A 20,389-nucleotide genomic window follows, 5' to 3' on the forward strand; every position below is an offset into this window, starting at 1 on the left:
ATATTAAACCAAGTTCAACAACAATCACTGAACAATCACTCAACAAGAGAGAGGCGCGTTCATTTTGTACGCATGGGCGGCAAATATCGCTAAATTATGCATCAAATCATCCCCCCCGATCTGCCATCCGGAAACGAACCGGGAAACACTACTTTCTATCCCGGTCCGATCATCCGGGCACGAAATTAATCAACTCATCCCGTGCCCAATGAAGCGCGTTCAGCAGCGCGCGAGGGACGCTCAACAATGCGCACCGCGCCTACGTCTGGAATCTTCGCTCGCAGTGTGTGCAGGAAGTACATCGTCACAGCATGCAGAGTACACACCGCGGGGAAGAGTACCACCCTGGCGGTGGTGTTCTAAGAATTGCCTGTGTAAAGTGGGTCTGCGCGCACCCGCCAACCGTTTGTGTGCTCCCGGACCTCCTCAGGATCAATAGACTGGAAGCAAAACAATAGATAAAACCACCGTTGGAATCGCGAATTGCTTGGAATTTTACAGACCATAGGGCACACAGGGCGCGCGCGCGCGATCGAAGAAGCTCCTTCTCAGAGTCGTTGTGATTCTGTCACCCCCAGGTGCAGGAGCTTAAGACGGTGAAGCGACTGGCCCGCACAGCAAATGCCTCTAGAGTATGCGCGGCTGCTGTCGGCTCGGCTGTGCTGTTACGTCTCACGAAACCGACTCGGCCGCGGCCGGAACGGACGTAACTGGATTACAATGTTCAGACCCCGTTATCAGCTAGCGGGTTTGCGCACACGTGGAAAATTACCTACAAAGAGAAAGAAAGGGAGAGAATGAGGAAAGGTAAGTAAGGTAAGCAAACAGAGAGTTACAATTAATTTTCCGCGCGCGCGCCTGACCTGAGAAAAAATATTAATGAAAAGTTACAAACGTATACAAACAACTGCGCAGCGCACGGGGGCTCACGGAGGTCTGCCGGAAGCCGCCAGCCAGCCCAACCCCCGCTGAGTACCCGTGGAGTAGTAGAACATAACAAGAAACCCGTGTTCCAGGTCGTCGAGGCGAGTGAGAAAAGTTAACGGCGGTCGGTCGGCGGTAACTTCGTTACTCCATTTCCAAGACCCGGGGCGCGGGCGGGCGCGCGCATTAAACCTCATTTTCGGTGCAATTAAAAAGCGGGTAATTGGCACACGACAGCGAGCAGTTGACTAGTTGACGGTTTACGGTTTATTTTCCCGTTTTACCTTTTTCGGTGATGCGCGCGGATTGCATTAAAACGCCGTATCGGCTTGATCGAAATCATCCGCCATCCTTCAGTGGCTCGCGGATCACGATCGCGCCGGTGTCATCAACCTCCTTAAACATGCTTCAAAAATTGGGGCACAGCCGAAGAGGACATTCGCTAAAATATGATCTCGAGTAACAAAACCTTAGCCGATGTGTCGTTTCCGGCATTTCGCTCTCATGCGAGTTTTCCCGAGCCATTTCCCACCGAGAAGTTGTTTGATGTTTTATTCCTCTTCTTTTTTGCTCTCGCTTCCACCAGTTGCTTGATATGCGGTTTCGCACGCATCCCAAACGAGCCATCCATTCACACGTTCGGGTTCGGGTTAGATAACGCGTTCATGTCCGTGTCCCCGCGCATTGTGTACGTGACCTCCCCCCTTCGAAGGAGAAAGGGAGAAAGAAGATCAATGGACCCGCCGGCCCGCGGTCGATGGCTGCTGATAATACACGCAACGCGGCGCGCCGCGTTACTCACGTCGCCGCTCACCGCACCCCGCAAGGTTCACTCATCCGCCGACAATCCGCCGCGCGTGTGATGAACGCAAGATGACGGCATTTCACGTGTGACGCATAAACCGCGGCCCGGCGTGATCCCATTTTCCTCGCCAAACACAACCGTTGCGTCGTTGCCGGGTTTTCCGCCGCTTTCCCACAGGAACCGGTTACGTTGCGTCGTCGGTCGGAACGCGCGCAAATGAGGAAAACCATCATCAACAACGAATGCAGCCAGCCGCCGGCCTGCATTCGTATCACATCCCGCGCGCTTCGTGACACAGCCAGGGCCGACCACGAGCTGATGATTTGTGACCTACTGACGGGTGCGCGGCGGACAGGCTATAGGAGGGAGAGCGAGAGCGAACCGGCGGACACTCTAATAAGTGTCTATGACTTAATTGCGTTTTCCGCGGCGTTTGCAACCCGCCAGCAACAACAACCACAAATGGCGATTTTGCGCAACAGGCACTGCCATGTTGAGAGTTTGAGAGAATGAAGCAGAGGAACTTTTTGCAAGGTGACTGCAGAGAATCTTCTTATGAGGGGGAAAATGCGCGCACTTTTTGGGTGATTTGTGGCCGAGACCACCCGAGACGACTACCCTTAACCTTCGAGAATTTTCATTTTGCAACTTCAAAACAAAGAAACTGTAATACGTTTTCGGTGACTGTCATTTTTATGGGCTTTAGCTTTCCGAAGGACTCTTCGATACAATATTCTAGTAACGGTTGTTTCTTCAGCTGTCACTGCGATATTAGGTGCCAATGAAATGCCCATTTTGATGACGTTTGTTAACATTTCTTAATAACTCAATTAAATCACCTAAATTCGAAATTGCAAAAGTAGCTAAATTCGTGTATACATTTTTTCAATTATTGCGAAAGGATTAATCTAAATCTTAATATGTACCACTCAATGTTTGGTTAAACATTTAGCATTCGCATTGAAAACATTCGAAGCAGGCTTGGAGTCCGCTCCCAAATGCCTCGACGGTGGTAACATTTTCTTAAAACAAAATTCTAAAGAGCGTTGTTCAATGAGGGCCTCCTCTCCTTCGGGGAAGAAACATTTATTAGCACCAAGAATCAGCTGCTTTCGAAAATGGAAATGGAAAAATGGCTCACTACAAGGCCCAGAAAAGTGCCGAACGGTGCCCAACGAAACCCTGCGCTGCAATTGTGTTCCGTGCTGTTGTTATAATGGCGGTTCGTTAATTGTGACACACAATTTGAAAAGAAAATTCTGTTCCACGGGCAAGTAATTGCTCCACTGACCGAAAACACGGTCCCGAAAAAGCCCAAAACGGTGAGATGGTATAATCAGCCGGCCGGCCGTTGGCTTTGGAAAATGGTTGATTTTCAATTTCCCTCAGCTTCGCCGCGGTTACGGTACTTCAGAGGGGGAGCCCTGCCTCGCGGTTACGCGCGATTCACGTCATCGTCATTCCACGCAGAGAGAAAGAGAGAGAGAGAGAGAGAGAGCGTGGCCCGTGGGAAGGATGCCACAAATTTCCCTCGGTTCGCGGGTTTTTGCTTCATCGACAGCTCCAAATTGTGACACGCCAGACGACGACGAGAAGCGCGAAAGGCCCACGATACCACCTCTACCCCCTATCCCACCGGCGGGTTCCGGACTCACAGCAGATGATGGCGATGATTTGGATAATGTGACGTTGATTGTGGCCCACGACGATGGCCCACTGTGGCCGGAAAGGTGTAAACAACCCATTCGACAAGCTTTTGGCGAAGAAGCGGCACGATCGGAACCAAACGGCGACGAACGGCGAGGGTTTGAGATGTTGGGCCCAATTTTGGTCCATCGTTTTTGTAGGCCACCGAGAAAATGGCGTGGCGCAGAAGTAAGAAACCGTACGCGGGCTTGCTGTGCGCACTCCTGCTAATTGGGTAATGTTTTAATTATGTCTTAATTTTCGTCAAATTTCTAGCGCTGAAATCGTGGCGCGCTTCCGGTCGCAGGAACATTCGCCAATGTTTGAGGAGCGATTTTTACAGCATAATGAGCCCGTGGCGAAAGAGCGCAAGATTGATTAGCGGCTTCGAAGATTTGTTCAACAAGCGTGCGATAAGAGCATTATCAAGGGACACGACTACACGAGAGAGGTTGGCCGTACTCTGCAAGGCCTAATTTAAATGAAACGCAACACCAGCCATGACATCAGCATCGGGCACCAAAAATTCCTGATACGGGCGGTAAGATATTTTAATCCATTCAATCGGACCCACGCCCGGGTCACCTTCCTAATGGCTCGTCAAATTGTTTTTAAAATTTTCCGTGGTCAGTGCCCCTTAGCTAAACTTTCACTCAGTGGACTCAACGCCGCTAATAAGGATCTCTAACGCGTATCATCATCGATTAAATCGCCCAGCGCGCCGGCCGAGTGTCACATACGATGGTGTCCTGGCCACGACCCCACGACACGACGTGTATAATGATTTCGCACGAACATAAATTAATGAACCCGGATCGATTCCGTCACCGAGGACGACGTCGGACGATCCGGGCCCGTGGGCGCCCGCGCTCAATCGTTATCATCACCCATCAGTTGCCGCCGCCGCCGCCGTGGTAGCCAAAGGATCGCAAAAAAAGGAGACTTTCTCCACGGAATCCATGGACCTGCCGGGGACCGGGGCCTCGGTTGGAGGCTGGGGATACGGACGCACTGTTTTAATCGTTTAACATTTAACGAGATTGCCTATCGACGTCGCCGGCCAGTCGTGTGGCATTTCCTGGCCAACCGATGACGATGGGATGACCGTATTTGTTACTGCATCCGGTTGCGCGGACCGGACAATCCCCACCCCCCAGCGATAGGAGAGTGTGACCAGAGAAGATGAAACACATTCCTCTCCCAGGCGATGAGCTAATCGATTGTGAGGCTGTGTAATTGGAGCTCCCCGCGCCCGGGACCGGAGATTGCGGAGACATTTTTGCAATGAAGTTTTGTACAAATTGTTGACCGACATTTGCTAACGATAACGTCGAGGGCTTAGCAAATATTTGAAGGAATTCTGCTATTTTTCAAAAATGATTTCCTTTCGGTCTGCCACCAGCAACTGGACAGCAGTTCCTGACGATTCATGGGGACACAGTAAGATTCCAATTCCAGTGCCCGGCGGCAATCCCGCCGACATTGTCTAGTGGTGCAATTAAAATCAATTTACATATACGCCCCAACGATGGAATGCGAAGTTTAAATTAAAGACAGGAAACATGAAGGCAGAAAGCCTGGTCGCACTTAAGCGCCGCGCCATAAACCGCTAAACGACCACAAGAAGAACTGTACTGGTATAAGAAGGTTGTAAAAGGCCAGCCGCCCGTTTTTGGATCACTCGCCCGGGGGCTACTGACGCGAGGCTTCCGCGCGCGAGGATTATCGGGAGTCGTTAGTCGTCACCATTAATTGAAGTACAGCACGCGGAAGAAACCTGAACTAGTTTTGCTTTTATGACCCTCCAGCGGACAGGTTCTTCGGCTTGGGGGCCGGGACCGGCGCAAAGATAATCATAAACATCGCAGATCGCAACGAGCGCCGCCTAGTCACCTATTTCATAAATATGCATGGAAAAAGGTCCCGCCAGTGTGCGCCCCGGTCACACGCAGATCTCACGCGCACTGGAAACGCACACGCCAAATTACCATCTTGCGCGGCCAATATGTTATGCTGCCTATGTAGCATGTGTGGCGCATCCGGTTGGCAGAGTTTTCCCTGGCCCGGGCCCCCGGCCCAGCCCGACACTTAATCTGATCCGTGCAGGGCTCTCGTGGTGCAATAATCGCGGATCACGACGACGGCGGCGGATTGTGTCCTTTCATTAGGCTAATATTGCGCGTGCCTCTCGATCGCTCTGTCTCTCCATCTGTTCGATCGGCCCACCCTGTGGTGCAGAAGCAGGAAATGGCTTTCCGAAACACCGGCTCCCGGGGATGGAGGGGGCGCCATCAAAAAGCGCCACACCACTTCCGGTACGCCGGCGGAAACGGGTGACTTTCGATTTCAGTTCACCATCTGTGCCAGGTGGTGGGTGCCAGAGCTCGTTACGAGTAGGATAATGTGTAATGACCGTCGTCCTCCTCATTTGCGTAGGATTTTAGTGCAAAAGGACAGGAGTCGACGGACCCACCCCACGGGACGGCCGCGATCAGGAAGCACCGGCCGATGCTGTGGGTTTTAATTGATAAAACCCCAGCAGCACCTGTTCCCAGGTGGCCTCGAAAGCATGCTGCCGGCTTCCGGAACGGACCCCGCAAACTGGTTCGGGGCGGCGAGCGGCAAAATTATCGCGGGACACGCCAAAGGTGTTCGCCGCGCGCGGAGAGGCGTGCGGTTAATTGAAGGATAATTAGAAGATGGCGGAGATGAGCAGAGCAGCGTTATCACGTCGCCATGGCACACATACCACCCGATGTACCCGATGTACGTGCGCAACATAATGAGCCGGAGCCGCGGAAGGGTGTTGGATTCCAGCGTAGCCGTCACCAAATTGCACGTCTTGTTAATAATGGCCGATGCTGGAATAGGCGCATCGTGCGACCCCATTTATGCGGTGGAGCGGTGGAGTTACAAAGTATGCATCTAAATATTGATCCAGCGAGAAGACACGAGTTTGGGGCTGGCGAGCAAATAATCTCATTTGAATGTATGTTGAATAATGGTTTATTGATCAACGTTCAGGTGAACCGTCTGTAATCGGCATCTCATCTAAATCTGTCACCCAATTTGGGGCTCGATATTGATCGAGTTTATCGCACAGAAATGGGGCAACGCCGAGCGAGAGGCTAGGCGAAATAATGATATTCCAAAATAAATACCAACAATGGTAATGATCAAACAAACTGAAGCACATTTCGTAATGATTGTTATGCAGCAGCAGCAGCAGCAGTGTGCCATCATTTCTTTGCCCATTTCTGAGGCTGTCTCCCCAGAGAAAGCGACAGAGAGAGAGCGAGAGGGTCATAAATCAGGGCCAGGGCCAAATAAAATTGCGCTCCAGGACACACGGCACAACAGTATCGAACGGTACCAAAAAACACGTTGATTATCCTCATTCTCATTGGGAGATTACGAATCGACGGGATGCCGATTGGGCTTTGGGCCATCGCGCTCTCAACAACCGGCGTCTAATGGCGTCATCAACATAAAAACCCTCTATGATGTCCTCTTCGAGCGAGCGCTTCCTTCTGATGGTCCTCCTGCGCGCGTAACGGGATCATTCCGGAGAGCCCCATTCGGGAACCAATGGCGGTTTCCAAATGCTCTGTTTGCCTGGCAGTGAAAGTGATTCGATGGATTTTCCGTACCAACACGGCGTTGCACAACAAAACCTAAAGATTTTATTGTTTTTCTTTGACCCCACGGACCGTGCACTTTCGGGAGTGAGAGAGGGAGAGAGGATGCTGCTAAGGTTAAATACGACGCGAAAATGCGAAATAACATTTCGAGGGTGCGTTGATGGGGAGCCATTTAAACGGGCCGAAGGTGTTGATAGACTGCCCCAAGCCAGCACCGGATGCGAGTAGTGTGTGGCATGGCCACGAGATTTTATTGCGCCAACCAGCCAGCGCCATCACCGGTTGGCGGCCGCCATAGGGTTGTTAGGAGCAGTTTAAAGATTTTACCCGCAAGCCTAACTAAAGAGGCAAAGTAAACGTAATGGACGCATAGTATAGCCTAAGCGCGTAGTTCGGGTTGCGTAGCAACACACCACGGGCCCTAAAAAGGTTGAGCTCGACCTGTGGTGCCTTACATACTATTCACAGCAGCTCACGGTGATGGTGTTGTGCCACACAAAACACAGCCGCGGAAACGAGAACGTGTGAACCACCGCTTCTCTGGCCACCGGCTACTTATCCTCCCGGGGGAGACACACGACCATTGTTGGGTGCACGAGAAAAGAAGCGTTACACACCGACCCCGCTTACTACAGACACTGGTTTCATTTTCACAACCAGTCGGCGGAAACACTAGGAGAGGTCAAAGGTGGCCGCCTGTCATGACAACCGTGAACCGCGTACGCGTTTTCGGAGAAATGATAGTAATTTAACTTTGGGCGCCATTTTGGAGTGAGGAAAACACTATTTTGCATCACAAATTAATAACTTGTGGCCTGGGTTTCCTACGACCGTTTTCGCCTATCGTGAGATTTGATGCAAAAACCGGCAATCTAAAATCTACCCAAGGAAAAGTTTGTCCATTTTTAGCTCAGCAAAGCAAACACCCCACACCTTGGGTAGAGATTGCGTTGTTTGCACATTGGATTTGGAAAATGGCACGAAAACACGGTGTCTTCCGGCTTCAGTAATGGCCAGCGTTTAGGGAATACTTGAGATATTTGGATAGCTTCCGTCGCCGCCCCGGGAACATGGGTGTGCCCGAACGAATCGACCCATTTGCCGAAATGATAAGCTGTTTTGCGCCGACGAAGACGCACTCCAACATGTCGTCGTGCCTCATCAGGTCGGTCAGTCAGGCGAATGGAGGCTAGAGCGGTTTCCTCGCGTTATTGGCCAGTCATCACCGGCCTAATTGATTGCATTTCGCTATCGAAGGAGGTCAATAAATCAATTGTAGAGTAGCGGAACACATACACGGGCGCGTGAACTAGAGGGAACTGCAATGGTAACGAAACATTAAAGAGTTACAGTAGAAACCAGATTAAGGACGATTTTTGTAGCCTTTCGCAGAACGCAATCCAAATCTTGCGGAAATCCGAACTTAAGGGAAACCAATTAGAAAATCCCCGAAAACCGGTGGGACCGATGAAACGAAAGACGTTTAATGTCGATGTGTGGTTAAAGACAAAATAATCAAATAAACCGTGTATGAGTGCCGATTGATTTTGTCACGCCATCCGTTGGGCGCAAGAAATTGGTTTCCTCCTTTGCTTGTTCTATCTGTCTTGGCACAGCTTGACTTGGCTTGTCGCTCAGAGATAGACCATCAGTTTACGGCGCTGTCTCACGCTACAGTCGAATCACCATTGGTCTGCTAACTGGCCATTGCGTGTCCAAGGATTTTACTCGAACTCCCTTGTCGAACGTTTCGGTAAACGTTTTTTTGCCGGACCCCCGATAATCAATCTCACCTTTAAGTGGCTACCGAATTCGCAAGACAATCATTCGACCCCACTGACCAGCAGGCTGTAGTGACCATGAACCCACCCCGTTTACACGTTTCGTCCTGATGATGGCGCAACAACCTGACACGGCATGGAAAGATCAGCGCACAGTCGCTACGGTCCGCGCCCGCGCTGTTATCAGGTTCTGTTCGAATGTTGTGAAACTTTAGATAACGGGTAACGAAATTCGAATTATGCTTTGCGCTCCCTCGTCTTGGGAAATTTGCTCCCTTGTTCGCCCGGTCAATGACTAATCAATAGCAGGCTGTGTGCTTATCGCAATCCGCCCCCTCTTAGGGGAGCGAAGTTTCCGTGAATCATTTCCGTGAACCAGTAAAAATCGTTGTCCACAAGAAGCACACCTTAAAATCGGAAACGTATTCGTATTTTCCGCCGCTTCCAGCTTAATGTCCACATTCCAACGCTTGAAAAGTAATTTGTAGCACGCCGCTCGCGATTGGCGACGGTGAACGAACGGAGACAAATTTTGCCCGCGGATGCGTTGGCGGCACATTACTTGCCGCGCGCGGTTTAGCCGAGAGAAGAGATCGTCCGGCAATTTAAAGTAATTCATACATGTGAGAGCTGGACACGGCACAGCGCAGACAGCGAGCGAGCGAGCGAAGGAAGGCGATCTTCGGCTTATTTATCGCGGGCCGTGGGCCGCTTATTCGCCATCTTCATCGCCAAGAATCGTAGACGTGCGTCTCCGCAGACGGTGGCCTGATGAGGGGGCCCTTTGGGAGTCTCTTACACTTGAGACGGTCGCATGATACTGCACAGCAACCGTATGTTAAACCTGTTTCCATCCCAGCTAGACGAGCCGTGGCTTGAGCGATGCTGCCATAGTTCCGTCTTGGCTACTTCAGCCGAGAGTCGGCGCACCGGGTGCCGGTTACGAGGAAGAGCCGAATATTGGGCCGAAAGTTGTCGCAACTTAGGTATTAACTTAAAGTAGTTTTCGGGCTCATTGACGCACGACGCGCCGCCAACCACCGTTCAACCATTTTCTTTTGGGACCGTCGTCTGCGAATAATCTTGCTGACATTTTATCGTTTCCGCGTCAGCGGGGGGCCACCGGGGTTAATGTTCATGACAAATGGTCACTTTTTGACCCACAAATCGGGACCGGTACAGCTTGATGATCGCAGTTTAGCATTCCGTTTGAGAAAGGGAAAATGGCTCGGTCGGGGATCACAGCCGGATCAGTCTGTGGAAAAGTACGGGATAAATCCACCGGCGTTGCCGCGTCCGGCAGTGAGTCACGGTCCCTATTTTGGTCTGAAAGTGGATTAGGCTTGCGGCGCGGCGCGTTTCATTGGAGATAAGTGGAGTGTTTGGAGGAGAAATATGCCCGCGATCGTACCTGATAATATGAATCCGCCATTTTGAGATGAGAGTTTCGTTCCGAGCGGCGAGCTCAGCCAGACGCAGCCTACTCTTTCGCTCTCACGCTCCCGCCGATGCTGCTGTCGTTTGCTGCGCCCACTGCGATGCTGCTGTTTCACTCACTCGCCCGCGTCCGGTGGGAGAATTCCTCTGCACACACAGCCCAGCGGCCACTCACTGACGGGTCACAGAAGGCAGGGAAAAAATAAAGAAAAACACTTTACGGCCCGGAGCGATCCGAATGTCGGAACCCTTTCCGGCCTTTCCGGCAGTGTTACAATTTTCACGCGGACTTTCCCGGCGGCACACGACAGAAAAACATGATCAAACACGATCGAAACACTGCACGCACGCACTCACTGAGACGTGAGTTTTTTTTTCAGGGAGCTTTTTCGTTGTTTCGCTCGCACAGCGCAAAGTGTAAACGTCACACAGCACACCTCACTGCGATCGGACAAGATCGAGGCCAAGCGCGATCGGTCAATCGATTAACCCAACTTCCGTTACGGCCCCAAAACCTGAGCGCACCCCTCGGCGGCGGAGGGAAATCTCACTTTCCACGATTTTTATTACACTGGCGGAGACACGGACGGACCGACCGTTCGGCGCGCCGTCGTTTCTCGAGAGGGAGCGAACGCATTCCGTTGCATACACGCGAGACTAGATTGCGCTAGCCAGACCGCCGCGGGCGAGTAGAATTCTTTTGTTCCGAGCACATCCGAGTGCATAGGCGGCCGTTACGCGGACCCGAGTGTGCCTCCTTGGCACCGCTTCGGTAACCGATCGGAAAGGCCGTGTAAATTCTCCGACTGGCAGGAAACACGCGTACTAAAAGAGCCACCACACGGCGCAGGGTGCGCGGGGGCGCGACACGGATCCACTCGAGAGCACACGACCGACCGACCGACTGGCGATGACGCTCCAAAGGGCTAGCGGGTGGCTGGCTGATTGCGCCGTTGGATGCCACTCGAACGCACCGAAATTCTCTGTCCACGGTGACGCGATACGACGGCGGCGGTTTGTGATTGCCAAACACACCGCGTTGTGGCCGTGGGAGGATCCGACGAAAACAGGAAACACAACAAAGACGGCTGCGCCAGGGAGTGGGAGGACGAGTTGATAGACCGCGGAGGACACCTAGAACCGAACAAAACCAGAAAAAAGGAGAGCGTTCTCGGGAAATAATACACAGCGGAAACGTCAAACTGATCGTCTAAAAAAAACGTCACTCAAACGTCAAACATTCGGGATTTTCGTAGGTTGAATCGGGTTTGTTCGGGATTTTCGTAGGTTCGTTCGTTTCGAGCACGAATCACGCACACTTCGATGCGGTTTGACAGTTCCGTTTTTCGAGCAGCCAAACTGCTTGTTTACGTTCCGCCAAGGTGCTCGAACGTCCGGTGCAAAAGATACCCACTATCGCTTCGAATTGGTTCCTATAACTTTGCTCCATTTATTCAACTTATCCACACAACAGTTCGGCCACCTGTTCCGGGGTTTTCGGAAGGATCGTTTCCGGGTTGGTGTACCCGTTGGTGGGGTCGTTGATTCGATCGTAGATTTGCCGGTAAATGGCGATGATCACGTTTAACGACCGTTTCTGCACCGTTGCCCGGTGTACGCTGCTCAGAAGTAGATTCACCTGGGTCAGCAGTAGTATCTCCGGTGTTTGCAAGAACTGCTCCAGTTTGATCTACGTGTAAAATAATGACGATGAAATGGCAGGGAACAACCCAAGGTTGTTTGCATTCAGCTAACTTACCACAAAGGTCTGCAAATGCCGTTGGTCGATTTGGGTCGCATTGCCCTGCAAAACGGTGTAGATGGGACCGAGGTTAAGGTTCGCCACGAGCGATGATGCCTGCTCGGACGTTAGCGTGTCAATCTGGGCATCGGATTGGGCCCGCAGCCTTTCGAGCCGTTCCTCCATGTACTCGTAGATCGAGATGACGCTCTCGATTTGGTACAGAGAGTTGAGCAAGTAAACTGCCATGTCCGTGGTCGGTAAATGGGACGCCGACTCTTGGACCGATTGTAGCAGCGGATCGATAACGCAACCGACAATTTTTACTATATCCGTCTGACTGCCCGCCACCATACTGGCCACCGACAGGATCTCTTTCAGAAGGTTCAGCAGCCGACCCACGCTCGGCGATGGTACCAGGTCCGTTTGTGGTGGTTCGAGACCAATCCGGTTCTCGTTCGGACCCTGCAGCAGATGTTTCACCTGGAATGCAAGGGAGTTCAAGTACGTGGTCTCGGAGAAAAGTTGCATATCGGCCATGCACTGCTCCAGCTGTCCGCCCTTCACGATACTGTTGATCATGTTTTGGTAGAACTTGATCAGATTGAAGATGGAGTACAGTATGATGGTGTCCTTTTCCGCGTTCAGTATCGTCTCGACGCGCACCCGCAGGGGATGGCACACCCCATCGGAGATGTTCACCATCGCCGACTGAACCTGCTCTGTAATGTCCTCCTTGTCGCAGTTTCGAACCAACATCTGCAAGCTTTCCTTCTCGGGAGGAAGAATCTGATGGATGTATGCAAACATGTCCCCGATGTAGCGCTTCGGGTCGTGGGCCAGCATTTCGATCGGTCGCGGATTACCACCGGGGCCACCGATAGTCAGCGCGTCGATGAAGCTGCGCACCACAACGGATCGCCGGGCGGTGGAATACTCATCGATCACGTATTTAAACAGCACCGGCCGGTCCTGCAGCCGTGCCATGGCCTCGATAATCAGCACACCCATCTCGTTCGTATCAACGTTTCGGCAGTGCGATTGCGTCCACCGGTACAACCGTTCCAGGGCCGCTTCCTGGTGCAGTGTCATTTCTTCCATTATATCCAACGCCACCGTTTGATAACCGCTCTGCATCAGGGTGCGGCAGTCGGCGTGGATGCTTTGCACTCGGTCCAGCACTTGGAAAAACTCCGCTGTTATCGGCGCATCCCGCTTCGCTCCGTACAGCATCTGGTGCTCCGCCACGGACACCTGAAAGCGGGACAGGAAACCGTTGGCAATCTTTTGCTGCATCTGCAGTTTGCTATTCTCCTCCTGCAACGTGTTGGCCTGCTGGATGAGATCCTTGGTTTGGGCCTCGGTGCTGCGCAGCTGTGACTTCATGCCCTCGACCGACTGGCTCATGCCGTTTATATCATTGCAAATTCCGTCCAGCACTTCCTTCACTTCGCGGAATGCACCTAAAAAGCGCTGTGGAAGAAATAATGGTGAGTAGTACGAAAGAGAGGCCAAAGTTCGAGCGTCTTACTTGATTTATTTCCAGACTACGCTTTTCGATCTGGCTCCGTAAGTTTCGTCGTGACTGGAGCGTGTTGTCCTTGAAGAACGACGACAGATCCGAGAGTGCGTCAAGCGTTTCACGGTCCGTTTCGATGTGCGCCTCAAGAACCCTGTTCAACCGTTGCTGAATGTCCGTTGCTTCTTTAGCATCAGCCGCTGCCATTTCGTGGCCACTTTCGTGAAAAACTCCACGATCCGCAAATTTGCGTTCGTGTCTGCCGAATTGTTCTGACGTTTGTAAACAAAACACAGCTTTTTGCTTTTCCTTTTCTAGCTGTCACTATCAACTGTCATTTTCGAAGCGCAATGGACAAGGTTAGGGTGACCAGCTGGTTCACAACGGCACACATTGGCGCAATTTTATTTATGTGTTTTGTAAAAAAAAACTATGAATATTTTACCACAAAGGGTATGCAAATAGAGACTAGTTGGTTCGTGCTTCAACGCAATAAAACCCAACTTCCAATATGTGCCTTTATTGTCGCCAAACGACTGTTTGGCCACATCTGTTGAGATGTACAAAAATGGCACATCCAGAATTAGTTTTGAGGATATTTTCAATTATTAAGTTATCAAACAATGCACATATGGTGAACACACCGTTGTTGCGAAGGGGGATGGAATGAGAACGAGTATCCTCTCGGAAAGGGCTCGGGACATTCTCCTTCTCCGCCGCTGGGGAAAGCAGAATGTATCTACTTCTCGTTCTAATCCCACGACTCGGGTTGCCTTCTTCGTGCAGGCTGCCGGCTGCAAGATGAAAGGAGCCCGCCGATGCCCCCGAAAAGCTCGTCAAGAAGGAGAAATTTCCCTGAGCTTTAGTAAGGACACAATCGCAAGGAAGCGACGGAGAACGAGTTCTGAGAGAGCGCCATGCGGCCGCTACCGTTTTCCATGCTTCGTTACGGCCGCCCGTATCCTGTGCTCTTTCGTGTCCGGCTCGGCCGAACACGCGGTATCCTCGGGTTACTCGGTTAGTATTTTCGTTGGTTAGTTCGAATCGTCCACCGCGCCACATGGTTGTGTGTTCTGTCGTAGCTATTGTCCGCCGCGGTCGGTGATCGCGCGCCCTATTGACGCACCGTGGCCGTTTGAAGATTAACACTTTGCTGTAACCGGTTGTTAGTGTAGTTGCCTGTTCGTTTGTGTGTTCGTTGCAGTGCATTGTGCTCCGGCTCGGGTCAGGATGAAAACCCTCCGGGCGTTCCGGGTGTGCGCCAGTCTAATGATAATTGCTACAACACTTGGGCGCCGGCCATGAACGGTCGGCTCGAGTGCTACGGTGGTCCTCCTGCGACACTAGGCACTGGCACCCCAGTGCGTTCCCAGTGCTCTCGGAAGATGTAAGAGTGGCACACTCCAGTCCCCCTAAAACTCAGCTGCAGCACGGGCCACGTGAAGCGAGTGAAGTGAAGAGTGCCTGCCGAGAGCTTTCCTGTTGACACAGGCCCGGGAGTTCGTCGGATCAAAAGTCGGGTCGTCGGTCGTCACACTACTACTGATGCTACTACTGTTGCTGGCCAACAGGTGAGGATGCCGGCCTTTTACAATGTGTGGCAACGTTGCAAAGGGAAACAAATAGCTGATTTACTTCAAATTGTCTCTACTGAACCGCGTGATTCGTTTTGCAATACGATAACTCGAGCGATTGACTGAACATGATCAACGATGATCGATCAATAGCTTAAAGCGTGGAAGTTTGCGTTGAACAGAACAGGCAATCGGTGCGAGTGTTGGTGTTTGCTGTCGATGCATTGATTACGCCTTTGACGCCCGGTTAACAAACAAACAAACCTGGCTCCATTGTGTTACGCTCCGCTACGCTAACCCCGGTGTCTGAAAATAGACCTCGAGCCAGCAGCCAGTGTCCATCGTTATCGTGGAGACTTTTATAAACAGATCGCGTCACGGTTTAGTTATTTGTCGGACCTCCTTTATGATCGATTCCGGTGTTCAGCAACATTTGTTTGCATTTTGAGTTTTACATTAAAAATTCTGTGACCCATCTGGATTTCTCAGGCGCGTGGTTTGCCTGTTTGGTAAACGGATTTACGAGCACCGCACGTGGCGTTCGAAAACCGTTGGAGATCGCGCTCTGTTGTTTTGTCAGTTTCCGGTTCAGATACCGATACATGTTGGCGGAATGGATGATGATTTCAATGTTAACTAATTATACACCGGACTCGGAGTGAAAACAGACATCCGGCATGCGAGACATTTTTTATGTCAACGTAGCAATTTTATTGAGGGTATCTTTACGTAGCTCTACAACAAATTGCGCGTTGTGCGTTGATCTGTTTAATTATTTACGTACAGCATTAATGAAAGGATTATTTGCCCGCTCCCTTTTTGGAGATTAACGCCCAACCGCACGTTAACTGCCACGCGCCGTTCGTTTTAATTACAAAGTGATTCCGGCGATTGATTGGTTCCTCAACCGGGTAATCGGCACCTAATAGGGATTTAAACCGGCCCAGCAGCCCGGCAATAATGAACCAAGGGTGCCAATGAAAGGCAAATTATGTGCCCCGCGTAATATTTGCCGTCTGAGTGAATCATTAAAAGCAATTTTCGTCCCATTCGGTCCGAGTGCCACATTCAGTCTCTATGGAGGGCTACTTCCCATAAAGTTGAAATGTAGAAACCGTTGGACTCTTTTATGTCCTCCCTGGGTATGGGTGAAAACTCCTGACACTCTGACTCGTCGTCGAGGGTTATAATTGTTCACAAAAAATATGAAAGTGGATCCGATCCTTTTCATTTCCGCTCCCAAACGGAGCGTAGAAGTTGGGAAGCCGTTGCGATTACCGTTGGAACGTGAGTGTGTCTACTAAAAACTCCATTAACAGAAATTATTTTTTTTAGTTTGGACTTCTTTTACGGCCTGTCTCGAACCGGTCCCGGGTCCTTATCGAGCCCCCCCTGGCGATGTGAAATTAATTAATTCTTCTGGAAGCAATATATTAATTTCCTGACGGTCTCCCGGGTCATGTATCCTGTGGGCTTATGTGGGCCATCTTTCAATACTTCAAAGAGCCAACAAATTATGTTTTTTTTTTCGTTTGAGGTATCATTATCTTTCGTGCACCATCAAAAACCGCTGCCGAAACTAGCGCGAAATGATTAATGCGATGCGGTCCTATATTCAATAGAGAGACAGAGATACTGCTGGAATGAAGTCATTCCACAACCTGGTTCACCGGGAAAAAGACTCTACCTAAGCCCATGCAACGTGGGGTCGGCTGTTGATGTAAAAAGGTCACCAGGATTGGGTGTGATTAATAAAGGACCAAGATTGCACGCCAACGGAGTCGTAGTCCGGTCCTGCATTGGGCACCCCTTCATCGAACACGAATGAATCGATTTTTTGCTTCCCTTTGCCCGTCGATAGTGGACGAAACACCCCCCGATAACGGATTGGGGAAGCCTTTGTGCTCGAGGATTAATTAGCCCATCGAAAGCGGATCGCGCCATGCGGACTGCGGGATCCAGGTGTGGTGCACGGCCATGCTTCGACCCGCCAAAACCGGGTGACGACCAGGTTCGGGCGTGGGTCTATTTTGGTCCCACCTCCAAAGTTCGTCCCTGACGCTAGGCTAGGTGTTACGACGAGTAGACGCAGCCATCGAACGACAGCTCCGGTTCCGGATGTTTGTGGAGTTTTCTCTCTTCGGTCACGACGGCCGAACCACGTCGCTATTTCGAAAAAGGGGCCCCGAAAAGTAAGTTTTGCTGTTTCGACGGAACGGTGCAAATGTGATGCCGCCATCCCTCCGGTGGGTCTGTAACATCCTCGCACGGTCAGCTTTGCGTCAGCCTGCGAGCACTCCAACGGAAGCTGGGGTGTTGTTTGTGCGTTCAAAGCACTTCAGCGGGGAGTGACAAAGAAAATGGTAAGATCCTTGTCGCATGGCGGTTGGAGCTGTGATTCACCAGAGTTCGTCCTTTTTCGTTGACCTTTTCGGCTGCGGATTGAGATACAAATCGCGCTTCGCGTAGTACGAAGGAAGAAACATGTAAACATTATTTAAATCCCGCCATTTTTTTACACTTTGAAGTGCTTTGGAAATCCCGTTGGAAGCAGTGCTCTTGTCAAACAATGTTCATTTTTATGGTGGAAAAGGGACGCTCGCCCTTTTTTTGTGAATAAATACAAAGTAGATAAGGGCCCAAAAACGTAGCAAGCGTTAACTAGATCGAGCACGTGTCACATTGACGCAGTAGGCTATGGACGCTTGAATCACTACCACGGGAGTGTTTCATGGCCCTATCAAGTGGTTGATTATTTCTCTTCATAAGCAAAATTAATTAGAAAGCTTGCCGAAAACGGTAAGACCAATCCTAGGTGCCCATCCGCGGCCGCTCGCGAAGGATTAGTTTCATATGCCTGGTCCCTGAGCCGCTATCGAGTACAACACTAGGGTCCGCGAGGAGTACGAATGACATTTGCAATTAAATGCCATCGGCACTCGCCGGCTGGAAGTGTGATTATGTTAATATTACTCTGCTCTTACTCGCAGGATTCGTCTAGCCCCGTCCATCGGCGGATCCCCGAGGTCGTTCGCTGTTCGTGGTTCCGAGGTCTGAATAGCATTAAGCTGGTATGAGCCATCGCCACAGGAACCGGTCGGAACCGGCCGGAACTCTGCGTGTGGCGGGTTTTCCACTGATAAATCTGCACCCGTCGAGAGTGATCCGTTTCCATCGAACCGGGAAAGCGTTCGTGTATGCGTTACGTGGAGTGGCCTGGCCCGGCCAGGGTGAATAATTAAAAACCTGGGCCCTGGGCCGTGACCGTCGACGACGACGACGGTGATCCGTGTCACGGGTTTTGTTTTTTGCGCGCCCAGCAAAGCTCCAAGTATCGCGACTCTCACCTCGTGGGGCGGAACACCTCTTCACGCTTTGCGTTTAACGGCTTCTCTAGGTTCATGCGGGATCCTGACATGCTTCATAGCGTCTGCTAGAAGACCACAGTCGCCGGGAGTGTAATTTCTTCAGGGATTGCTTTGTACTGAACGCTGGCGTGACTTGCCGTGCTCGGAGAGCGCGCTGTATACCCTGGGGCCGTGGTACGACACGATACGCTTTTAGCTAGTCCGGCTTCACTCCACTGTTGTTCGGTGGTCCCCCAGCCAGGACGAAGCCTGTCAGTTGACGTGAAGGCCAAGAGGCACACTTTGGAAGAAGTCGCCGTCGAGCCTTATCCCAGAGCGGGCTCTCGTCGTTGGAAACTATCGGCCAGTGAAGCGAATATCCTTCGGGGGTTGCTGATTCGTGCCATGAAATTCATCCTTTGCTTTCTCCCGCGAAAGTACGGAACCGGAAACGACCGGTGTTGAGGTACAGTGCGTTGTTTGCTGTGCAAAAATATTGACAATCCACAGGGCGTGCTCTTACGGTTCCCCTGATGCGAAAGGGTGGTCTCCATTCGGGAGGGGGCCGCTCATTAACATAAAATCGATTCGGATGGCCACCACACGGCTGAGTGAAAGGTGAGAGAAGGTTGTTTGCTATTAGGCAACGCGCGCCCGCGTCTCGTGGGAAGTAACAAAATAATCGATTTCTTCTAGGAACGCTGGGGAGGATAAAAAAGGGTAGACGAGGTCCGACCCTGCCCGGCCTGGCGTCGCGGCGGAAGCGTTGATCGATGCGACCGGCAAAACGGCAGGCCACACGGGCACACGCCAGCGTTCAGGATGAAGAAACGGCACGGCATGGCTAGAGGTGATGTTCGTAGCCAAGAGCAACAGACAGCACAGGTTGCTTTGCATAAAAGGTGTAAACGGTCTGGTCGTCGTGTGGTGCTATTTGAGACCGGTCTTCGGGTGTTATGAAAATGATTTGGCAGCATAAACATAAACCCTACCGGGCATACATTAACCGACGGCACCGAGAACCGATGGCTGGGCCGAAACAAAAGGTGTTATTGCCACTGGAAAGGGATTGCATATTTAGCAGATACTTGGATGCTAATCTTGGATCGGCGATGGGAAATGAAATTAATATAAAATGCTCCGTAAGTTCCGTTAAGAATTTCAACGTGCCCTTTCAGCGGCGTCGTCCTGCTCGCTGATTATTCATCATTCCTGGTAATCAGTGTCAGTTCGTTCCCGGAAATGCACGAGGGAATACAGTTCCTTCGAGTAAACACCGAAGTAGCTCACCGGATACGGTTTGTGTCAGTGCCAACTAATGCCGGATCCTTCGATGACGTGCGGTCTGCGGTCATAAATTACCATCGCACCAGACGGCCAGCCAGTCATCCAATTGTGGCCAATCTCGTTACACAGTATCGACAGCGATTTGGTTTTGCTCCTTAATCTATCTTCATCTAACCGTCGCCGAAGGTTGGGGGGTATACACGAAACGGAAATGTAGCACCCAAAAAGGTACGATAAAATTGCGGTGCTAAAGTGCTCTCAGCTTTGTTTCGATTCGGCGGTACCACAAGCCGAGAGAATATATTGACTCGATTAGAAGTCCCAGGGTGCCACACTCCACCGGTGAACCGGGTCAGCTGAGAAGAAGAATTATGGGTGAGCTGAAGCCCGAACCAGGCTAATTGCACCTCGGGTGAAGATATTTTTATGCTGATTAATTCAATTCACTTGCTTCAATTAAATTCATTTATGCTTCACGTTCGTCGCGACAAACCTAGGCACGAAAATTAATTCCCAACCCAAAAGGTCAATCGGCGAGTCGTGCGATAGTATCGATTTTTCCCTCTGCGTTCGCGTGCCTCGTTGTGGCTCGCTTCCCGCGGTATTAAGCCATAAAAAGGAGTAAAATTAGACACAAGACATTCTAT

The 20,389-nt window shown here is 51.1% G+C and overlaps 2 protein-coding genes across 2 annotated transcripts in view; both read right to left on the reverse strand.

Annotated features, from left to right (window-relative positions):
* Window positions 1–10,390, reverse strand: part of LOC131216461 (serine/threonine-protein kinase N) — a 46,228-nt gene extending 35,838 nt beyond the window's left edge. Inside the window, exon 1 of the mRNA XM_058210958.1 lies at window positions 10,249–10,390. Within this exon, the coding sequence (XP_058066941.1) occupies window positions 10,249–10,269 (21 nt within the window). The 5' untranslated portion in view covers window positions 10,270–10,390. The remainder of the gene's footprint in view (window positions 1–10,248) is intronic.
* A 1,333-nt stretch (window positions 10,391–11,723) lies between these two features.
* On the reverse strand, window positions 11,724–13,765 carry LOC131215585 (conserved oligomeric Golgi complex subunit 6). The gene is made up of 3 exons (XM_058209976.1): window positions 13,547–13,765; window positions 12,034–13,488; window positions 11,724–11,964 (listed from the first exon to the last, which is right to left on the reverse strand). The coding sequence occupies exons 1-3, from the start codon at window positions 13,739–13,741 to the stop codon at window positions 11,734–11,736; spliced, it is 1,881 nt and encodes a 626-aa protein (XP_058065959.1). The 5' UTR covers window positions 13,742–13,765; the 3' UTR covers window positions 11,724–11,733.
* Between the last annotated feature and the right edge of the window lie 6,624 nt (window positions 13,766–20,389).

The sequence above is a fragment of the Anopheles bellator genome, chromosome 1 (assembly GCF_943735745.2).
Source record: "Anopheles bellator chromosome 1, idAnoBellAS_SP24_06.2, whole genome shotgun sequence".
In the NCBI taxonomy this organism is placed as follows: Eukaryota; Metazoa; Arthropoda; class Insecta; order Diptera; family Culicidae; genus Anopheles; species Anopheles bellator.